At 44.7% G+C, this 17,196-nt stretch overlaps 1 protein-coding gene across 4 annotated transcripts in view; it reads left to right on the forward strand.

Annotated features, from left to right (window-relative positions):
• The first annotated feature begins 98 nt into the window (after positions 1–98).
• The window catches only part of LOC137432354 (AP-1 complex subunit beta-1), a 45,170-nt gene continuing 28,072 nt past the window's right edge, over positions 99–17,196 (forward strand). For 2 of the 4 annotated variants that reach the window (XM_068124203.2, XM_068124205.2), the window contains exons 1-4: positions 99–149; positions 3,405–3,461; positions 12,418–12,523; positions 12,704–12,839. In XM_068124203.2, coding sequence (XP_067980304.1) covers positions 3,425–3,461; positions 12,418–12,523; positions 12,704–12,839 — 279 coding nt within the window. In that variant the 5' untranslated portion in view covers positions 99–149; positions 3,405–3,424. Of the gene's footprint in view, positions 203–3,404; positions 3,462–12,415; positions 12,524–12,703; positions 12,840–17,196 lie in introns of those variants that run through there. The other 2 variants (XM_078783128.1, XM_068124206.2) reach the window with 2 other exon arrangements.

Raw genomic sequence — 17,196 nt, forward strand, 5'->3', positions numbered from 1 at the left:
TAGTGTAACAATTTTAAGAAAACAAATGCTGGAGAAACGGGACCAAAGTATAAAAACATTCGCGTAAAACAAAGTAGATTTTTTTTACTTCCCTGTCTGTGGACAGGAAGTGACGTCACAGGAAGTAGGTCGGCATTCGAAAGGAGCAGGTTTGTGTTTTTTCGTCCTTGCCTGACAGAACGTGTGTCATAGTTGGAATCCGGTGGGGAATTGGTAGCTTTTGTAATAACAATAACGACCCTCGTCATGGTGTTGCTTCACTAACTAGTCTGACTAACTAGTGACGTGTAAGGGCGATCTCACGATTGTGCGTTGAAAGCTCCGAGTATTCCTCCATGGACGCGGTGTATTCTTTTGTCAAACAACCAAGGGCTAGAACTGAACTTAATTCGGCTGTTCCGTCATTGTAATGTACTGGAGATGTTGTGTTCATCCGGTGCCTGAATAAAGTTTGTTATAAAGAAAGTTTATAAATTTGTGAAACGGTTTGTTTATCGGTTACTTGTTTGTAGAGAAGGTCGCAGGAGAGTGAGGATAGCAGAGGAGATGAGATGATGATATCGGGACGGTGGAAAGGGGTTACGGAAGAGTAGGACGTTTGGGGGGCGGGGGTCGAATGAGGTGGTACTCGGTAGTTGGTGGGGGCGGATGTATTTAGAGGAGGAAGGCCGGAAGTTAGGCGATTCACAAGAGGGGGCTGGTGTAAGTGGAGGGGGAGGAGGATCATGGGTGTGTGGTATAGGGGACAGGAGGAGGAGTAGTATGGGTGTGGGGCAGAGGGGACAGGAAGAGGAGTATGGTGGTGGGAGTGTTGTAGAAGGGGTAGGAGTATGGGGGTGGAGTAAAGGAAGAGTATGGGGGTGGAGTCAAGGAAGAGTATGCCGATGGAGTAAAGGAAGAGTATGGGGATGGAGTAAAGGAGAAGTATGGGGATGGAGTAAAGGAGTATGGGGGTGGAGTAAAGGAAGAGTATGGGGATGGAGTAAAGGAGAAGTATGGGGATGGAGTAAAGGAGTATGGGGGTGGAGTAAAGGAAGAGTATGGGGATGGAGTAAAGGAGAAGTATGGGGGTGGAGTAAAGGAGAAGTATGGGGGTGGAGTAAAGGAGAAGTATGGGGGTGGAGTAAAGGAGAAGTATGGGGGTGGAGTAAAGGAGAAGTATGGGGGTGGAGTAAAGGAGAAGTATGGGGATGGAGTAAAGGAGAAGTATGGGGATGGAGTAAAGGAGAAGTATGGGGATGGAGTAAAGGAGGAGTATGGGGTGTAGAAGGGGAAGGAGGAGGAGTATGGGGTGTAGAAGGGGAAGGAGGAGGAGTATGAGGGTGGAGTAGAGTAGAGTAGAGTAGAGAAGGGGAAGGAGGAGGAGTATGGGGGTGGAGTAGAGTAGAGAAGGAGTATGGGGGTGGAGTAGAGAAGGAGTATGGGGGTGGAGTAGAGAAGGAGTATGGGGGTGGAGTAGAGAAGGAGTATGGGGGTGGAGTAGAGAAGGAGTATGGGGGTGGAGTAGAGAAGGAGTATGGGGGTGGAGTAGAGAAGGAGTATGGGGGTGGAGTAGAGAAGGAGTATGGGGGTGGAGTAGAGAAGGAGTATGGGGGTGGAGTAGAGAAGGAGTATGGGGGTGGAGTAGAGAAGGAGTATGGGGGTGGAGTGGAGAAGGATATGTGGTGGTGTAGAGGGGGGAGGAGGGTGTGGGTGATGTAAAACAGGTAGGATGAGTATGGAGTAAAGGAGGAGGATTATTGTGGTGGTGGTGGTGTTGAAGAGGTGGGTGGAGGAGTATGGGGTGTTGTAGATGGAGGGGGTGGTGTAGAGGGAAGAAGTGGAGGAGGTGGTGTGGAGGAGGACTATGGGGGTTGTGTTGAGGAGGAAGGAGGATGTGGGGAGTGCAGAGGAGGAAGGAGGATGTGAGGAGTGTAGAGGGAGAACCATAATTAAGAAGAATGAATGAATGAATGATCGTTTTAAGGCCATTTTCCCCACTAGAGCGGGGGTTAGCCTTGCGGGCCCCATGACAATCATGGTTCCCTGTTTGAGGCAATGTTTTTATGGCCGGATGCCCTTCTTGACGCCAACCCTTGGTCACGCTCTTACGATGCGCAGGGATACGGTGTACCTATTCTAAATCGGGGTACACACCGGGATCATTCATCCCAGCAAGCTGGTACTCAATTTTCCGACCTCGGAAGGATGACAGGCTGAGTCAACCCCCCTGGTGTTAATTTAGCGATGACCGGGATTCGAACCCAGGATCCTAAGATCTCAAGCCGGCACCCTAACCGCTAAGCCAACACCAGGCTTTAAGAAGAAGCATAATTAAGAAGCAATTATATTATTTTGCTCTATCCTGTAGAAACTCAAAGATCCGAAATTTTTCTCATGTATGTCCCGGTCTTATCCCGTGTATCTTATCTATGTCCATGTATCTATGTCCATGTATCTTATCCCGGTGTGTAGCCCGGTTTAGAATAGGTACACCGTATCCCTGCGCATCGTAAGAGCGTGACCAAGGGTTGGCGTCAGGAAGGGCATCCGGCCATAAAAACATTGCCTCAAACAGGGAACCATGATTGTCATGGGACCCGCAAGGCTAACCCCCGCTCTAGTGGGGAAAATGGCCTTAAAACGATCATTCATTCATTCATTCATATGTACTACTTGTGAATGTCAGCAGCTGTAGAGGAACCTAGGTAGAGTTTGAAACAGCAAAGGGCTTATCTTGTGTGTCACTTTCGTTGGTTGCTTTATGCAGCTTTCTAATGTTGGTTGGTTACTCTATACCCCCACAACTTTAAATCTACCCAACAAACTTGTTATCGTTGAAAACTGAGGTCACAATTCAGGTGTCACATAGAGCAGTCAAAATTATTGGTTCACCTGTGGATAAATAGCAAAGTGTTTGTGGAACTCAACTGTCTTTTTTGGACGGACGTTATGTTTTCACCCCTGTCTGCTGTATGTCTGCAGGATATCTCAAAAAGTTGTTTACTGGTTCAGACTAAATTTGGTGGACAGGTTGGGTGTGTGACGAGGACAAATTGATTCAATTTTGGTGAAGATCCGGATACGAAAATTTTTTTCAAGTGATCCTTCACCATTGAGTGAAAGAGCCAAAAACGATATATAGCAAGATATTTCAAAAAGTTGTGGACAAGTTATGACAAATCTAGGTGGATACGTTGATTTGGCGACAAGAACAAGCTGATTAGATTTTGGTCCAGATCCGACCTGTCAGTGGGATTCAAAACCTAAACTGTTCATCCTGGCGGAGGTCCGCTCTCTACCGAGTGCTGTTCTAGTTAATAGGAATGTGATGGTTCCTTTTCTGTGATAAATGTTAATATTGTTTGCTTTTATAATTAACCGATTTTTACGTATTCTAAGGTGTATTATCTTTGTCTTCCCAGCTTCATAAACTACAATTAAGATGACGGATTCTAAGTACTTTACAACCACCAAAAAAGGTATGAAAACAACTGTGTTTGGTCTTGTTTGCTCCTTCTTTATATTCTCATATATGCTTATTTTGTTCAGATTTTAGTGGGGGAATTTCTTTTGCATTTTGTTTCATTTGTTTCCACGATTGATAAGCTGTTTATTAAGTTTATTTAAGTTATCTTACTAATTTGTTGTTAACACTCAAATGTTTTGGATGACAAAGCCACCCAAGCACACCACTTTCAAAGGAAGATTACGTTTTGTGGTTTGGTTTCCCACCATTCATGAGATGAGAGAGCATGTTGCACAGGATGAGAGAGCATGTTGCACAGGATGAGAGAGCATGTTGCACAGGATGAGAGAGCATGTTGCACAGGATGAGAGAGCATGTTGCACAGGATGAGAGAGAGAGAGCATGTTGCACGGGATGAGAGAGAGAGAGAGCATGTTGCACGGGATGAGAGAGAGAGGATGTTGCACGGGATGAGAGAGAGAGGATGTTGCACGGGATGAGAGAGAGCATGTTGCACAGGATGAGAGAGAGCATGTTGCACGGGATGAGAGAGAGCATGTTGCACGGGATGAGAGAGAGAGCATGTTGCACGGGATGAGAGAGAGCATGTTGCACGGGATGCGAGAGAGCATGTTGCACGGGATGAGAGAGAGCATGTTGCACGGGATGAGAGAGAGCATGTTGCACGGGATGAGAGAGAGCATGTTGCACGGGATGAGAGAGAGCATGTTGCACGGGATGAGAGAGAGCATGTTGCACGGGATGAGAGAGAGCATGTTGCACGGGATGAGAGAGAGCATGTTGCACGGGATGAGAGAGAGCATGTTGCACGGGATGAGAGAGAGCATGTTGCACGGGATGAGAGAGAGCATGTTGCACGGGATGAGAGAGAGCATGTTGCACGGGATGAGAGAGAGCATGTTGCACGGGATGAGAGAGAGCATGTTGCACGGGATGAGAGAGAGCATGTTGCACGGGATGAGAGAGAGCATGTTGCACGGGATGAGAGAGAGCATGTTGCACGGGATGAGAGAGAGCATGTTGCACGGGATGAGAGAGAGCATGTTGCACGGGATGAGAGAGAGCATGTTGCACGGGATGAGAGAGAGCATGTTGCACGGGATGAGAGAGAGCATGTTACACGGGATGAGAGAGAGCATGTTGCACGGGATGAGAGAGCATGTTGCACGGGATGAGAGAGCATGTTGCACGGGATGAGAGAGCATGTTGCACGGGATGAGAGAGAGCATGTTGCACGGGATGAGAGAGAGCATGTTGCACGGGATGAGAGAGAGCATGTTGCACGGGATGAGAGAGCATGTTACACGGGATGAGAGAGCATGTTACACGGGATGAGAGAGCATGTTACACGGAATGAGAGAGAGCATGTTACACGGGATGAGAGATTACAGTGCCTTCAGAAAAAGTGTTCACACCCCTTAAATTTTTCATATTTTGTTGTGTTACAGCCTGAATTTAAAATTGATTAAAGTGAGATTTTTTTGTCACTGATATAGTGATATACCCATAATACCCCATAATGTCAAAGGGGTTTTTTTTTTGGGTTTTTTTTTATACAAGATTGAGGCTCATGTAAGAGCGAACACATTAAACACACATTTGCACATCAAACACAAAAAACATAAACGGACACATAAAACAACTAGATGGTATTCATAGAATACTTGCCCTGCACAGTCAACTTGTTGCGAGCCAACTCATCTGTTTTCGAACATTTTTTTTTTTGATCCAATATGGCTGCCAGACTACTTGAGCGATGACATCATAAATTTATATTCTCTAATATAATTGTTGCAGAGATCACGCTCGATACATTTCAAACTGATCAGACTAAGTGCTGTCCCTGTCGAATTATGACGTCAGCGTTAACAACTATTCCCCATATGGAGTTCTTTACAATGAGCCACGTCTCAATTTCTTCCGTGCAGTGGTTTTGGAGATATAGAGGTGCAACATTTTTCGGTTTTTCCAAGATGGCGCCTGTACCACATGACCTATGACGTCATAATTATCATTAAAATATTTTACAGGAGGAGGTGCTCCTATTGGTGAAAATTTCGTGCCCATCAGACCAAGTTGCTGAGAAAAAAATTCACAATGATCGGATAGGTGTATTTGTCGAATTATGATGTCATAACGAAGGCACTGATGACATCACCATTAACAAATCTTATTCCCCAAGGGGAGTACTTGATAATGAGCCATGTTTCAATTTTTTCCATTGAGCGGTTTGGGAGATATTGAGGTGTAATGTTTTTCCAAGATGGCGTCCGTACCACGTGACCTATGGCGTCATAATTGTGAATACAAAAAAATATACAGGCGGAGGCGCTTCTATGGTAAAATTTCGTGTCAATCGGACCAACGGTTGCCGAGAAAATAATATTTTTTAAATGTAGACACGTATGGCACACGTAGGCAACTGAATAGACACGTAGGCAACTGAATGCTTAACCCCGCTTTTCGCTTTGCGAGCGCAGGGTAATAAAGGGAGGGGGAGACAAGATTGGGAGGGAGAGGGAAGCACACAAGCACAACAGTAGAGAACAGGGACATCGGGATATCTGTGGAAGGGAGAGGGATGGGGGGAGGGGGAGGGAAGGGGTTCACGGTATAAAACAAATTGACACTACTAGGAATTTCAGGAATGAAGTCGGAGATTGAAAGAGGTGGATTTGGGGTGTATTAACGGGGGTAGAAAAGATCAAGGTTTTGGATGGGGGAAGATAAGAGATGGTGGTGAACAGCTGTTTTAAAGACCTGGAGGGAGGAGTGGGATTGAAGGGAGTGGGGGAGTTTGTTCCAGAGGCGGGAGAAAAGGGGAATGAAAGAGTGAAGGTGAGCAGAGAGCCTAGACTTTGGCAGTTTCACAAGAAGAGGGTTTTATTTCACAAGAAGAGGAAGAGGTTTTAATTACTTGTAAGATTTTTTTTAGAAACCCAGCTCTAGGAAGAGTCTGGGTAGTTCCATATTCTTTCCATTTACTAATGATTGCACTCTATGTGCTCTTGGGAGCTTTCAACACTCTAGAAATTGTTTTATACCCTTCCCCAGATCTATGCCTCTTCAAATTTTATCTCAGAATTCTACAGACGGTTCCTTGGACGTCATGCAGAGTTTATACTCTGACATTCACTGTCAACTACTGTGGGATCTTGGATAGAAAGGTGTGTTTCTTTCCAAATCTAAGTCCAATCAATTTAATTGGCCACAGGTGGACTCCAATCAAGTTGTAGAGACATCTCGAGGATGATTAAAGGAAATTGGATGCACCTGCGCTCAATTTGGAATGTCATAGGAAAGATGTTGCATACTTAATTAATGCAAGACATTTCAGATTTTCATATTTAATTTGTAAAAATTTCTTTAAAAATTTAAAATAAAATCCGCTTTGACATTATAGTCAGGTTCACTATGTAATTTCGTTGGAATTTTGGGGGGATTTGGAAAACTATATATTTTTGGAAACTATATTGTATAGTCAGTCAGAAAACCAATGTTGCTATTTGCACAGACTCCTGTATGGCGGCCATCTTGGATTTTCAAAATTGCCGCCGTAGAACTAATTTTTCTCAATATCTCAGCTTCTAAATAACATAGAGCTTTGATTCTAACGGCTAAACATACATTTTCAAGGGCCCCGAATCCAATGGTAACAAGTTCGATAAGCTCGACATGACCATAGAGCTCCTATGTGGCGGCCATCTTGGATTTTTCAAACTGGCCGCCGTAAACTTGATGTTTCTCAATATCTCAGCTTCTAAACAACATAAAGCTTTGATTCTAACGGCTAAACATACATTTTAAAGGGCCCCGAATCCAATGGTAACAAGTTCGATAAGCTAGACATGACCATAGAGCTCCTATGTGGCGGCCATCTTGGATTTTTCCAACTGGCCGCCATAAAACTGATGTAACTCACCTTCTAAAGAGCACAGAGCTTTGATTCATCATTGAGTAAAGTCATCATCATCCTCATCATCGCTTTCGTTCATCACATCTTGAGAGTCCTCATCATTTTGGCACTGGATGTCACACTGACAAAGGTCTGTACAAGCCAAGTTGTTTGTTCTGCAGGAACATCTAGATGAAGAACAGTGTTTTGCACTGACATCTAACCATTTGAATGATGGCCTTGGGGGCTGGAGGCTCCTCAGTTGTGGTTGGTTTCACTTGTCCATCCGTGTCTTTGTAAAAGCCGTTTTGCAGGGGATTCAGCTGAGGATCCTGTTGAGCAATGCTTGCCTGACCCCACACTCTGGCTTGGATATGGACTCTAAGGATGTGCTGCTTGAGAGCTCCAAGAGTAGGAGGAAGCCTGTCACTTTCTGCCATGTGTTTGCAAAAGAGATACCATCGTAGTTCGGGGATGCTGTCGATGTGGATGCCATTTGGAGAGTAAGCAGCGCATACAAAGTTAGCTAGTGTGGACAACATGTCCTCCGTCACTTCAGTTGCATCTGAAAGCATTCGCACGGTGTCTATGACATCTTCACTTGCTTTGAGGTAGACATGCAGCCAGGTTGCTTTGCCTATTCGAGAGAACCTCCCAGTGTTGTCTGCCCCTGTGAAAGCATGAAAGGCTGGCAACGCCTTTGCTCTTTCGACCCCTAGAGCTGTCCACAGTGGCTCTATTTGAAGTATTCCAGAGGCCATGGAAATGGATGTATTCCTCAGCAGTAGGTCATAGTTTGCTATGACTAGTACCAGGACATCTGTGTCGGGAGAGAAGAACACCAACTGCGCATCATGTGGGTTTCGCTGGGATGCCAGCACGGCCTGGTGGATCAACAGGGTGTCAGCTTCTTCATGGTTGTTGTCCTCGAAGAGCAGGTCACTGTTGCTCCTAGTACGCCCTGAAGCAGACGTGATGATCAACTTGGATGAGTGACTGTTGTATTCTAGAGTTTTCGCTGCCAGATAGTCAGTCAGATCAGCCTTTGTTTTGTCATGAGAAAGGAATCTGCTCATTGGGATGTGTTTGATGTTGGTGTCATCTCTGACTTGATACTGTACTGCATCCTTTCCTTGCCTTCTTTTAGCCCTGGTAGCACTCTTCAGAGAATCGTTTTTGTACGTGTCAAAGACCAGTATGATCTCATCACAATCTTTTGTTAGAGACATGAGTCTGTCATTGAAGCATTCACCCAGATCGTTGACTTTCACTACAGTGGCTGGTTTCTTTGTCAGCTTATGCACAAGTACCATCCCATCCACCAGTGCAATCTTCCGACTTGTAGGTTTACTAGATGTGGATGCCATAGTTCTTGTGTCCATTGGATCTTCTTGTAGAACACTTGCAGCTGGTGTCTGCTGCTGATCTTCGGGGTGAATTTCTGCTCTTGCTAACTTGTCGAGGAGATGAATTAACTTCGACTTGTCAGTGCATGGAAGAATTGTCCCATCTGGAGCGAACAGTGCTCTTGGTGTCACAGTGAACGCGTAATTTCCGATGGCATATTTCTGGTTGACGTCTCTGTTTGACTTGGCAAGGACCATGAGCCTTCCGTACAGTTCCTTAGTCTCCTTCAGATCCACAGTCCAGTCTCTGAGTTTCACTGTGGTTCTCTTGTTCCCAGACGTGAACATCTTGTTGTTCTCCTTCTTGACTGGTGCCCAGAGGCTAACATCTCCATTGATACGCTCCGACACGTAGTCTTCATACAACTTCTGACCAGTGACATCAATGTTCAAGATCTGTGGTACATACTCGTCTGGGATGTAAGCATTCGTTATCACATTGTGCAGCTTGTCACCTTCAGTGTCAAATGGATTCCCGTGACTCAGTATCGCAGCCTTGATCTTGTTGATTGCTTCATGCTCCCTCTTGACTGCACTTGGACCAAGGTCATGATGTTCTGTGATCTTGTCACCTTCCAGGCCAAACTGACTCTTGAAGTCTTTTGACAGGTGTGATAATTCTGGTGTAACCATGAAGAATCTCTGTCTAGCATTGGCATTGTTAGAGATGCCAATCAGTCCAGAGTGAATCTTCATCAGCTTGTTCAGATGTTCACATGCATGATCTGGTCCAATGGATACAAACGGGATGTCATTCTTGGTTACTGATAGATTGCCAGCTCCTTGTTCTTCCCAGGTCCTAGGGTGATTGGTTCTTAGGTCATACATGTCTGCGATGTATCGGGGTCAGAGCCGCTTGTATTTGATCCGGTCCATGGCAAAGAATAACTTGCTCAGTTCTTCTCCAGCTTGGAGGTGAAGCACCAGGTCAGCACTCCGTGATGCTGCCACGAATAACAGGATTGTCTCCACCCGATGTAGATAGTTCATCATTGACTTGAACATTGCATTCTTGGATCTCCGTGCTTCCCACTCCTCGAGTGCCGTCACCACCCCATCAGATGTCAAGACTTGAAGGAATTTGGTGTTTGCTTGTTTTACAGATTAAGCTTTCGTGCACTTGTTCGTCTCAGCACAGGCAGCTTCTACTCCCTCTGTTGCCTCGAAACACACATCCTTTACTTGTGGGTTGTCCTTCAAGAACTCCTCCAGAACCATTTCATAAAGTGCTACATATGAATATATATGGGCACGGAGAGACCGCTTGTAGTGTGTACATTTCAGGATTTGCCGCGTCGTGGCTGGACCATAGACATCAGCTTCTACCCAAGCATCATCAATGCCTGAGTTCTCCATGGAGGCTCCGAGGGCTCGGAGAGCCGCCATGACAACATGCAGCTCACCCAGTCTGGGGACGACTGTGCGTTTCAAGTCAGGTCTACCGATATATACAACCACCACCACAGACATATTGATGTATAATAGGCTACAAATACACTACCACCATCACCACAATATCAGGTATATTGCTCAGTATATAAATAATACAAAAACACACGCTGTAAACTAATTATTTTCCTCAGCTGTACCCTGGGGATCAAACTTATTACTTTAGTAGCTTGTCCACCCGTAAACAGATTTTAAGTTCTCATGAACATTAGGAGTATCTGTGTGTTATGTGGCAGTATGCCACAAAGGCCCACAAAGGGCAAAACACTCGCAATAGAATAGTATTTCTCATTACAGTCAACACAGTCAGGTTCAGCATGTCCAGATTTTAGATTTCGTTGGATTGTTTTTGGGATTTAGAAAAATCAAAGCTCCGTCTTATTTAGAAGATGAGATCCTGAGAAACATCAATTTTACGGCGGCCAGTTTGAAAAATCCAAGATGGCCGCCACATAGGAGCTCTATGGTCATGTCTAGCTTATCGAACTTGTTACCATTGGATTCGGGGCCCTTGAAATGTATGTTTAGCCGTTAGAATCAAAGCTTTATGTTGTTTAGAAGCTGAGATATTGAGAAACATCAATTTTATGGCGACCAGTTTGAAAAATCCAAGATGGCCGCCACATAGGAGCTCTATGGTCATGTCTAGCTTATCGAACTTGTTACCATTGGATTCGGGGCCCTTGAAAATGTATGTTTAGCCGTTAGAATCAAAGCTCTATGTTATTTAGAAGCTGAGATATTGAGAAAAATTAGTTCTACGGCGGCAATTTTGAAAATCCAAGATGGCCGCCATACAGGAGTCTGTGTAAATAGCAACATTGGTTTTCTGACTGACTATACAATATAGTTTCCAAAAATATATAGTTTTCCAAATCCCCCAAAAAATCCAACGAAACTTTAAATCTGGACATACTGAACCTGACTATTATGGGGTATTATGTGTAGATCATTGACAAATAAATCTCGATTTTTATCCATTTTAAATTCAGGGTGGAACACAACAAAATGGGAAAAAGTCAAAAGGTGTGAATACTTTTTGAAGGCACTATATGTTACACGGGACTAGGGAGAGTGTGTTGCGTGGGGCTAGGGAGAGTGTGTTGCGCGGGGCTAGGGAGAGTGTGTTGCGCGGGGCTAGGGAGAGTGTGTTTCACGGGGCTCATGAGAGTGTGTTGCGCGGGGCTAGGGAGAGTGCGTTGCGCGGGGCTAGGGAGAGTGCGTTGCGCGGGGCTAGGGAGAGTGCGTTGCGTGGGGCTAGGGAGAGTGCGTTGTGCGGGGCTAGGGAGAGTGCGTTGCGCAGGGCTAGGGAGAGTGCGTTGTGCGGGGCTAGGGAGAGTGCGTTGCGCGGGGCTAGGGAGAGTGCGTTGCGCGGGGCTAGGGAGAGTGCGTTGCGCGGGGCTAGGGAGAGTGCGTTGCGCGGGGCTAGGGAGAGTGCGTTGCGCGGGGCTAGGGAGAGTGCGTTGCGCGGGGCTAGGGAGAGTGCATTGCGCGGGGCTAGGGAGAGTGCGTTGCGCGGGGCTAGGGAGAGTGCGTTGCGCGGGGCTAGGGAGAGTGCGTTGCGCGGGGCTAGGGAGAGTGCGTTGCGCGGGGCTAGGGAGAGTGCGTTGCGCGGGGCTAGGGAGAGTGCATTGCGCGGGGCTAGGGAGAGTGCGTTGCGTGGGGTTAGGTAGAGTGCGTTGCGCGGGGCTAGGGAAAGTGCGTTGCGCGGGGCTAGGGAAAGTGCGTTGCGTGGGGCTAGGGAGAGTGCGTTGCACGGGATTAGGGAGAGTGCGTTGCGCGGGGCTAGGGAGAGTGCGTTGCATGGGGCTAGGGAGAGTGCGTTGTGCGGGGACGGGAGCTCCTGTCTGACCTCCTGTCCTGATGCGTAGACCAGGCTGCTGTCCTTTTATTTTTATGTCTCCGTTGACGAAGTTGCCGGCGGCATTATGTTTTCAGGTTGTCTGTCCGTCCATCCGTCTGTCCGTCCATCCGTCTGTCCGTCCGTCCGTCTGTGATAGGTTTTCGTTACCGCGATAACTGCTAAAGGGATCTTAGTCAAACTTGGTGCAGGTATGTATAATGAGGTAAAGATGAACTGATTAGATTTTGGGGTCACGAGGTCAAAGGCCAAATGTCAGAGGTTTTATTCGTTTTATTTTGTTATGCAAACACTTGTTTTCTCACATTTTGCCCTGCATCACCTCACCACTCACCAGGTGAGATATTTGAGTTGAAAGCTGAACTGAACAGTGAGAAAAAGGAAAAGAAGAAGGAGGCTGTCAAAAAGGTCATAGCCTCCATGACAGTGGGGAAGGATGTAAGGTGAGATTGTTCTGCACCCCACACACCCACAGGTAGTAAAGTGATGTTTTGTCTCCACCAGTAATGTTTGGCACACTGAACATCATGGTACCCTAAAATGTGCAGGTTTTTTTCAGCATCGTCATCAACACATTCTTTATTTACTTGGCCCCTCTCCCATTGCACCTGATCCCTTTCCAGCGCGCTGTTTCCAGACGTGGTAAACTGCATGCAGACTGACAACTTGGAGCTGAAGAAACTCGTGTATTTGTACCTGATGAATTATGCAAAATCCCAACCGGACATGGCAATCATGGCTGTGAATACTTTTGTGAAGGTGAAAACGGAAGAAATATTGATTATTCCCTTAAAGGTTTATTTGTTGCCCCTAAATAAAGCCCTACAACATTAAATTTACATTTTGCTTTTATGCCTTCAACAATTTTATTGCAAAATACCACCAGTCGCTTCGCTGAATATGTGTGAGGGATCTTTTTCTTTTTAAGTGTCATTGCGTTTTCAGAGCTGCGATGTTCTATATACGCCACATGCACAGACATAACAGCAGTGAATGAAGGAGCCTTTAGGACGAGGTCCTCAACTATTTTTGATCGTGGGCCAGAACCAAAATTCCTTAGCACCTCACGAGCCACACAACCAAAAGCATTTTAAACAAGTAAAAGCTGCATTCTGTGGACACTACCCCTTTAAAATGTTCAAAGATTAAAGTTTATCCATTTGCTCCCCATACCGACTAACGTTCTTCTCTCAGGCAATTAAGGTCATTAAGGAGGAGTATTACAGTCACAACTGAATACGATTGATAGACACAGTACTTTACAGTCACCACGCCTCTTCACCATCTGGCCTACATGACATGATGATGCGCCAACCCTCATTAGTGGAAACGAATAAAACAAATAGTTTATCAAAATACTGCATTATAATTGTAGCAAGGTAAACTATGAACGGTCAGGGTAATGAGGTGTGTGTGAGCAGTGCGGTCATTTTTGCCTGTCCGTGATCTTGGTGGGGCCGCACCGAGAGTGACCCGGGTGGCGACATGAGGGTCTGTGAGGCGGGAGTGGTATTTGTTCTTGGCATACTCCATACTCTATTTAGTGCCTCCGGTATTTTCACACATCGTGCCTCCTGGTGAATAATGAAATGGCATCGTATCACTGTTGGCAGCTCCAAGCTCTCAAGCCAGCTTTGACCATAGTCCCAGAACCCGATGCATGGACAAAGCATGTTAAGTACGCTATCAGTAGCTACACCATAGTCGCAGCACTGAGGAGCATGGCCACTGGTGGTAGAGATAGGTAGAGATATGGAGTAGCTAAGCGGAGTACGTGCGTGCCAAATACTTCCTGTATTTAATTCTGTATTTCTCCCTTTTTCTAAATAACTCCAAACAAAATCTTCATTGTAAAGGTTGTAAACGATTCTTCCTTCCTTTAAAAGTATTTTAAAATGCTGCACTTTCACTTTCTCCCTGTCATTAAAGGAAAATTTCTTTAATGACAGGGAAAAATTTTAATTCACTTAAAAAGGAAAATTAATTAAGGAATTAACCACGTGTTCTTCTTCTCCACCACAATCTATATTATGCTTCTTTTTCTCCAGAAAGATTATTTTATTCCTAACTGCTATTCCTTCTATTCTGTTGCATCCCCATCTGTTCTGTGTTGTAGCTCTCCTGAAGCTTGATTATGTATACCAAAAAAAAAAAAAATTCCAATGATGGAGGGTTAGGTAGGATTAGCTCTGTGGTCCGCCTTTTAAGGATCCTTGCTTTAGGTAATCTATAATACCATATGGATTTCCCGCTCTCTTTTAGAAATCTCAGAACCACCTAGCAGAGTCGGCAATGCTTCTGGTTCAAATAGCCGAAAGCGTTTGGCAGATCCGACATGCCAATCCCAAACTCTTTCATACTTTTAAATCGACTCAATCTGGGACTGTCATACAGAGGGAAGTTTTAAATACAGATGGTTCAAATCTTCCGGTTTCCTCCAGGTATCGCAGGTCCCAGTAGCGTGACACCCTATCCAATGGAGATATGAATTAAGACGACAGTACAGAAGGGTGGATGGCAGCTTTGCTTACATAAATGCATTTGCTTATAAGAATTGCTAATTTCTTTAAATTTCCAGCTTTCACTCCAGATTTTGACACTTATCAAGGCCACGGGATCCGATCCTCAAATCCGAAGCCAGATTTTGATTATGCAATTCATCGTAGTTCCAAGGCAAGGCATTTTTTTGCAGGCCGAAAAAAATGGTGGCTTATCCCCTAAATTATCTTCAAAAGGGATGTTTAAGTTTACTCAAATACCAAGTTTTCATTAGTGCACTCCCTTGGAGTTCCTTTGGTATGTATGCAAAGTTTTGGGCCCCTAGGTTTTATGGTTTTCGAGTGATGGAGTAAACATACTAACTGACTGACACTGACACACATTGTCTTTTAATATTATTATAGATTAGTATTATGATTCAAAATCATCATGTACTAATTACTTGCTGTATAGTCTAGAGTAAATTTGAGGACCAGTTCACTGGTAATTCCCTGTTTGTCGTAAAAAGGCGACAAAAAGGGTTGACGTCAGGAAGGGCATCCGGCCGTAAAACATTGCTTCAAAAAGGGGACCAAAAAACAACAACAACCACGGTGCCCGAAAAAGGCCAACCCCCGCCTTGCGGGGAAAAATGGCCTCTAAACGGTGGTTTTATAGTCTAGAGTAAATGTACCTATGTTTTGAAATGAAATGTAAATGTATGAAATGAAATGGAAGTGGTTTTGGTTGCTTTGGTTTTTTTTGAACGAGCATCCTCATTAATTTTCTGTGACATTAAGTATAAGGGAAAGTCGTCTTGCTGTTTATCTTAATCTGCAGACAGGTAGAACGACAGATCTAATCAACAGAACGACAGATCTAATCAACAGAATGACAGATCTAATCAACAGAACGACAGATCTAATCAACAGAACGACAGATCTAATCAACAGAACGTTGATTAAAAGTATGCAAATCACCGTGGGAATCAAGGAGAAGCTGACTTTTTTTTTTTTTTTTGGGCATCATACATTTCTTTGTACATAATTACGTGAATAGTTGTATACAAGATCGAGGCTCGTGTAAGAGCTAAAATACATTTAAGATGTTAACCTTTTTCTCAGACGAAGGGTTGACGTCCGAAACGTCACCTTCTCCTTGCTTCTCACACCGGTCAGCGTACCTCGATCGATGGCCCGTTGACTTTGTACATAATGACGTGAATAGTTGGGACTTTTTTTCCATTGCATTGCTGTCCCCATGTTTTTTTTTAAAATGGTGAGGTATTGTAATGTGCTCCATCCGTCTGTGTGGCTGTGTTTGTCTGTCTGTCCATCGTGCTATCGCCTCCTAAGCAGTTGTGCAGAAATTCACCAAACTTGGTAGTTATGATCACCACATGGCAATAAGGAGTGAGAGCAGTAGGGTGGGGTCAAAAGGTCAAGTACTGAAAAATGCAATTACGGGCAGGTTTTTTTAAACATTTCTTTAATGAATCTTTTGATATGCAATCAACATTGGGGGACGCATGAAATATGTAACGATTATTTGAATTTGACCCCCAGTGCATGCCCCAAGAGGGTGGGGACTTAGCCTCACAAGGTTCAAAATGAGGGGAAATCTTTTTTTTACTCAAAATTTGATATTGGGTCATTCTTGGTGGAATTTTTTGTCATATTTATCCATCCCAAGGTGGGTGGAAAGTTTCGTAAATTTTTCAATACAATTATGATTTCAATTGTCCATTTCTACTCGGTATTTTGTATCCGCCCTTTCTCGCCGGTAGATTCATCTGTATTGGTTATCAAGTCAGATTGGAGTGTATATTAGTTTACATCACAAGTGTTTTTAACATTGAATTTTGTTATATTAATGGTATTGTATTAATAGGTGATTGGAATGATACTGTTTGGAATGAAGATATAGAGAGATTGAGTTGAAAGCAGGATGAGGAAATGACGTGAGGGTTTCCACCTGTGACATTCGCGGATTCGGCATTTGTAGTTTCGCCATTGACTGCGTATAGAAACATTCAGCTGCAGTACGATACGTTTTTTGCCCAAGTCCTTCATTAACCGGCTATCAATGCTTGACGTTTTTTTTTTTTTTGTTTTTTTGTTTGTTTTTTGTATACAAGATCGAGACTCGTGAAAGAGCGAACATTAATCACACAGAAAGACAAACAGACACATAAAACAAATAACATCGGGAGCAGTAGACAAGATAGGGAGAGAGGGGGAAGGACACAAACACAACATTTGAGAGCAGGGACCGAGAGACATGGCGACATCGAGAGATCTGTGGGAGGGAGAGGGCTTTGGGGGAGAGGCATGTGAAGGGGGGGGGGGGTGGGAGAGATATAAACATATGGACACTGCCAGGACTTCCAGGAAAGAAGTTGGAATTTCAAACAACGTGGATCTGGGGTGAATTAGTGGGGGTAGAAAAGATCAAGGTTTTGGATGGGGGAAGATAAGAGATGGTGGTGAACAGCTGTTTTAAAGACCTGGAGGGAGGAGTGGGATTGAAGGGAGTGTGGGAGTTTGTTCCAGAGGCGGGAGAAAAGAGGAATGAAAGAGTGAAGGTGAGCAGAGAGCCGTGATTTCGGCAGTTTAACCATCAGAGGGTTGCTGGCAGA

This window comes from Myxine glutinosa, chromosome 8 (genome assembly GCF_964187855.1).
Source record: "Myxine glutinosa chromosome 8, kmMyxGlut1.1, whole genome shotgun sequence".
NCBI classification, from domain to species: domain Eukaryota; kingdom Metazoa; phylum Chordata; class Myxini; order Myxiniformes; family Myxinidae; genus Myxine; species Myxine glutinosa.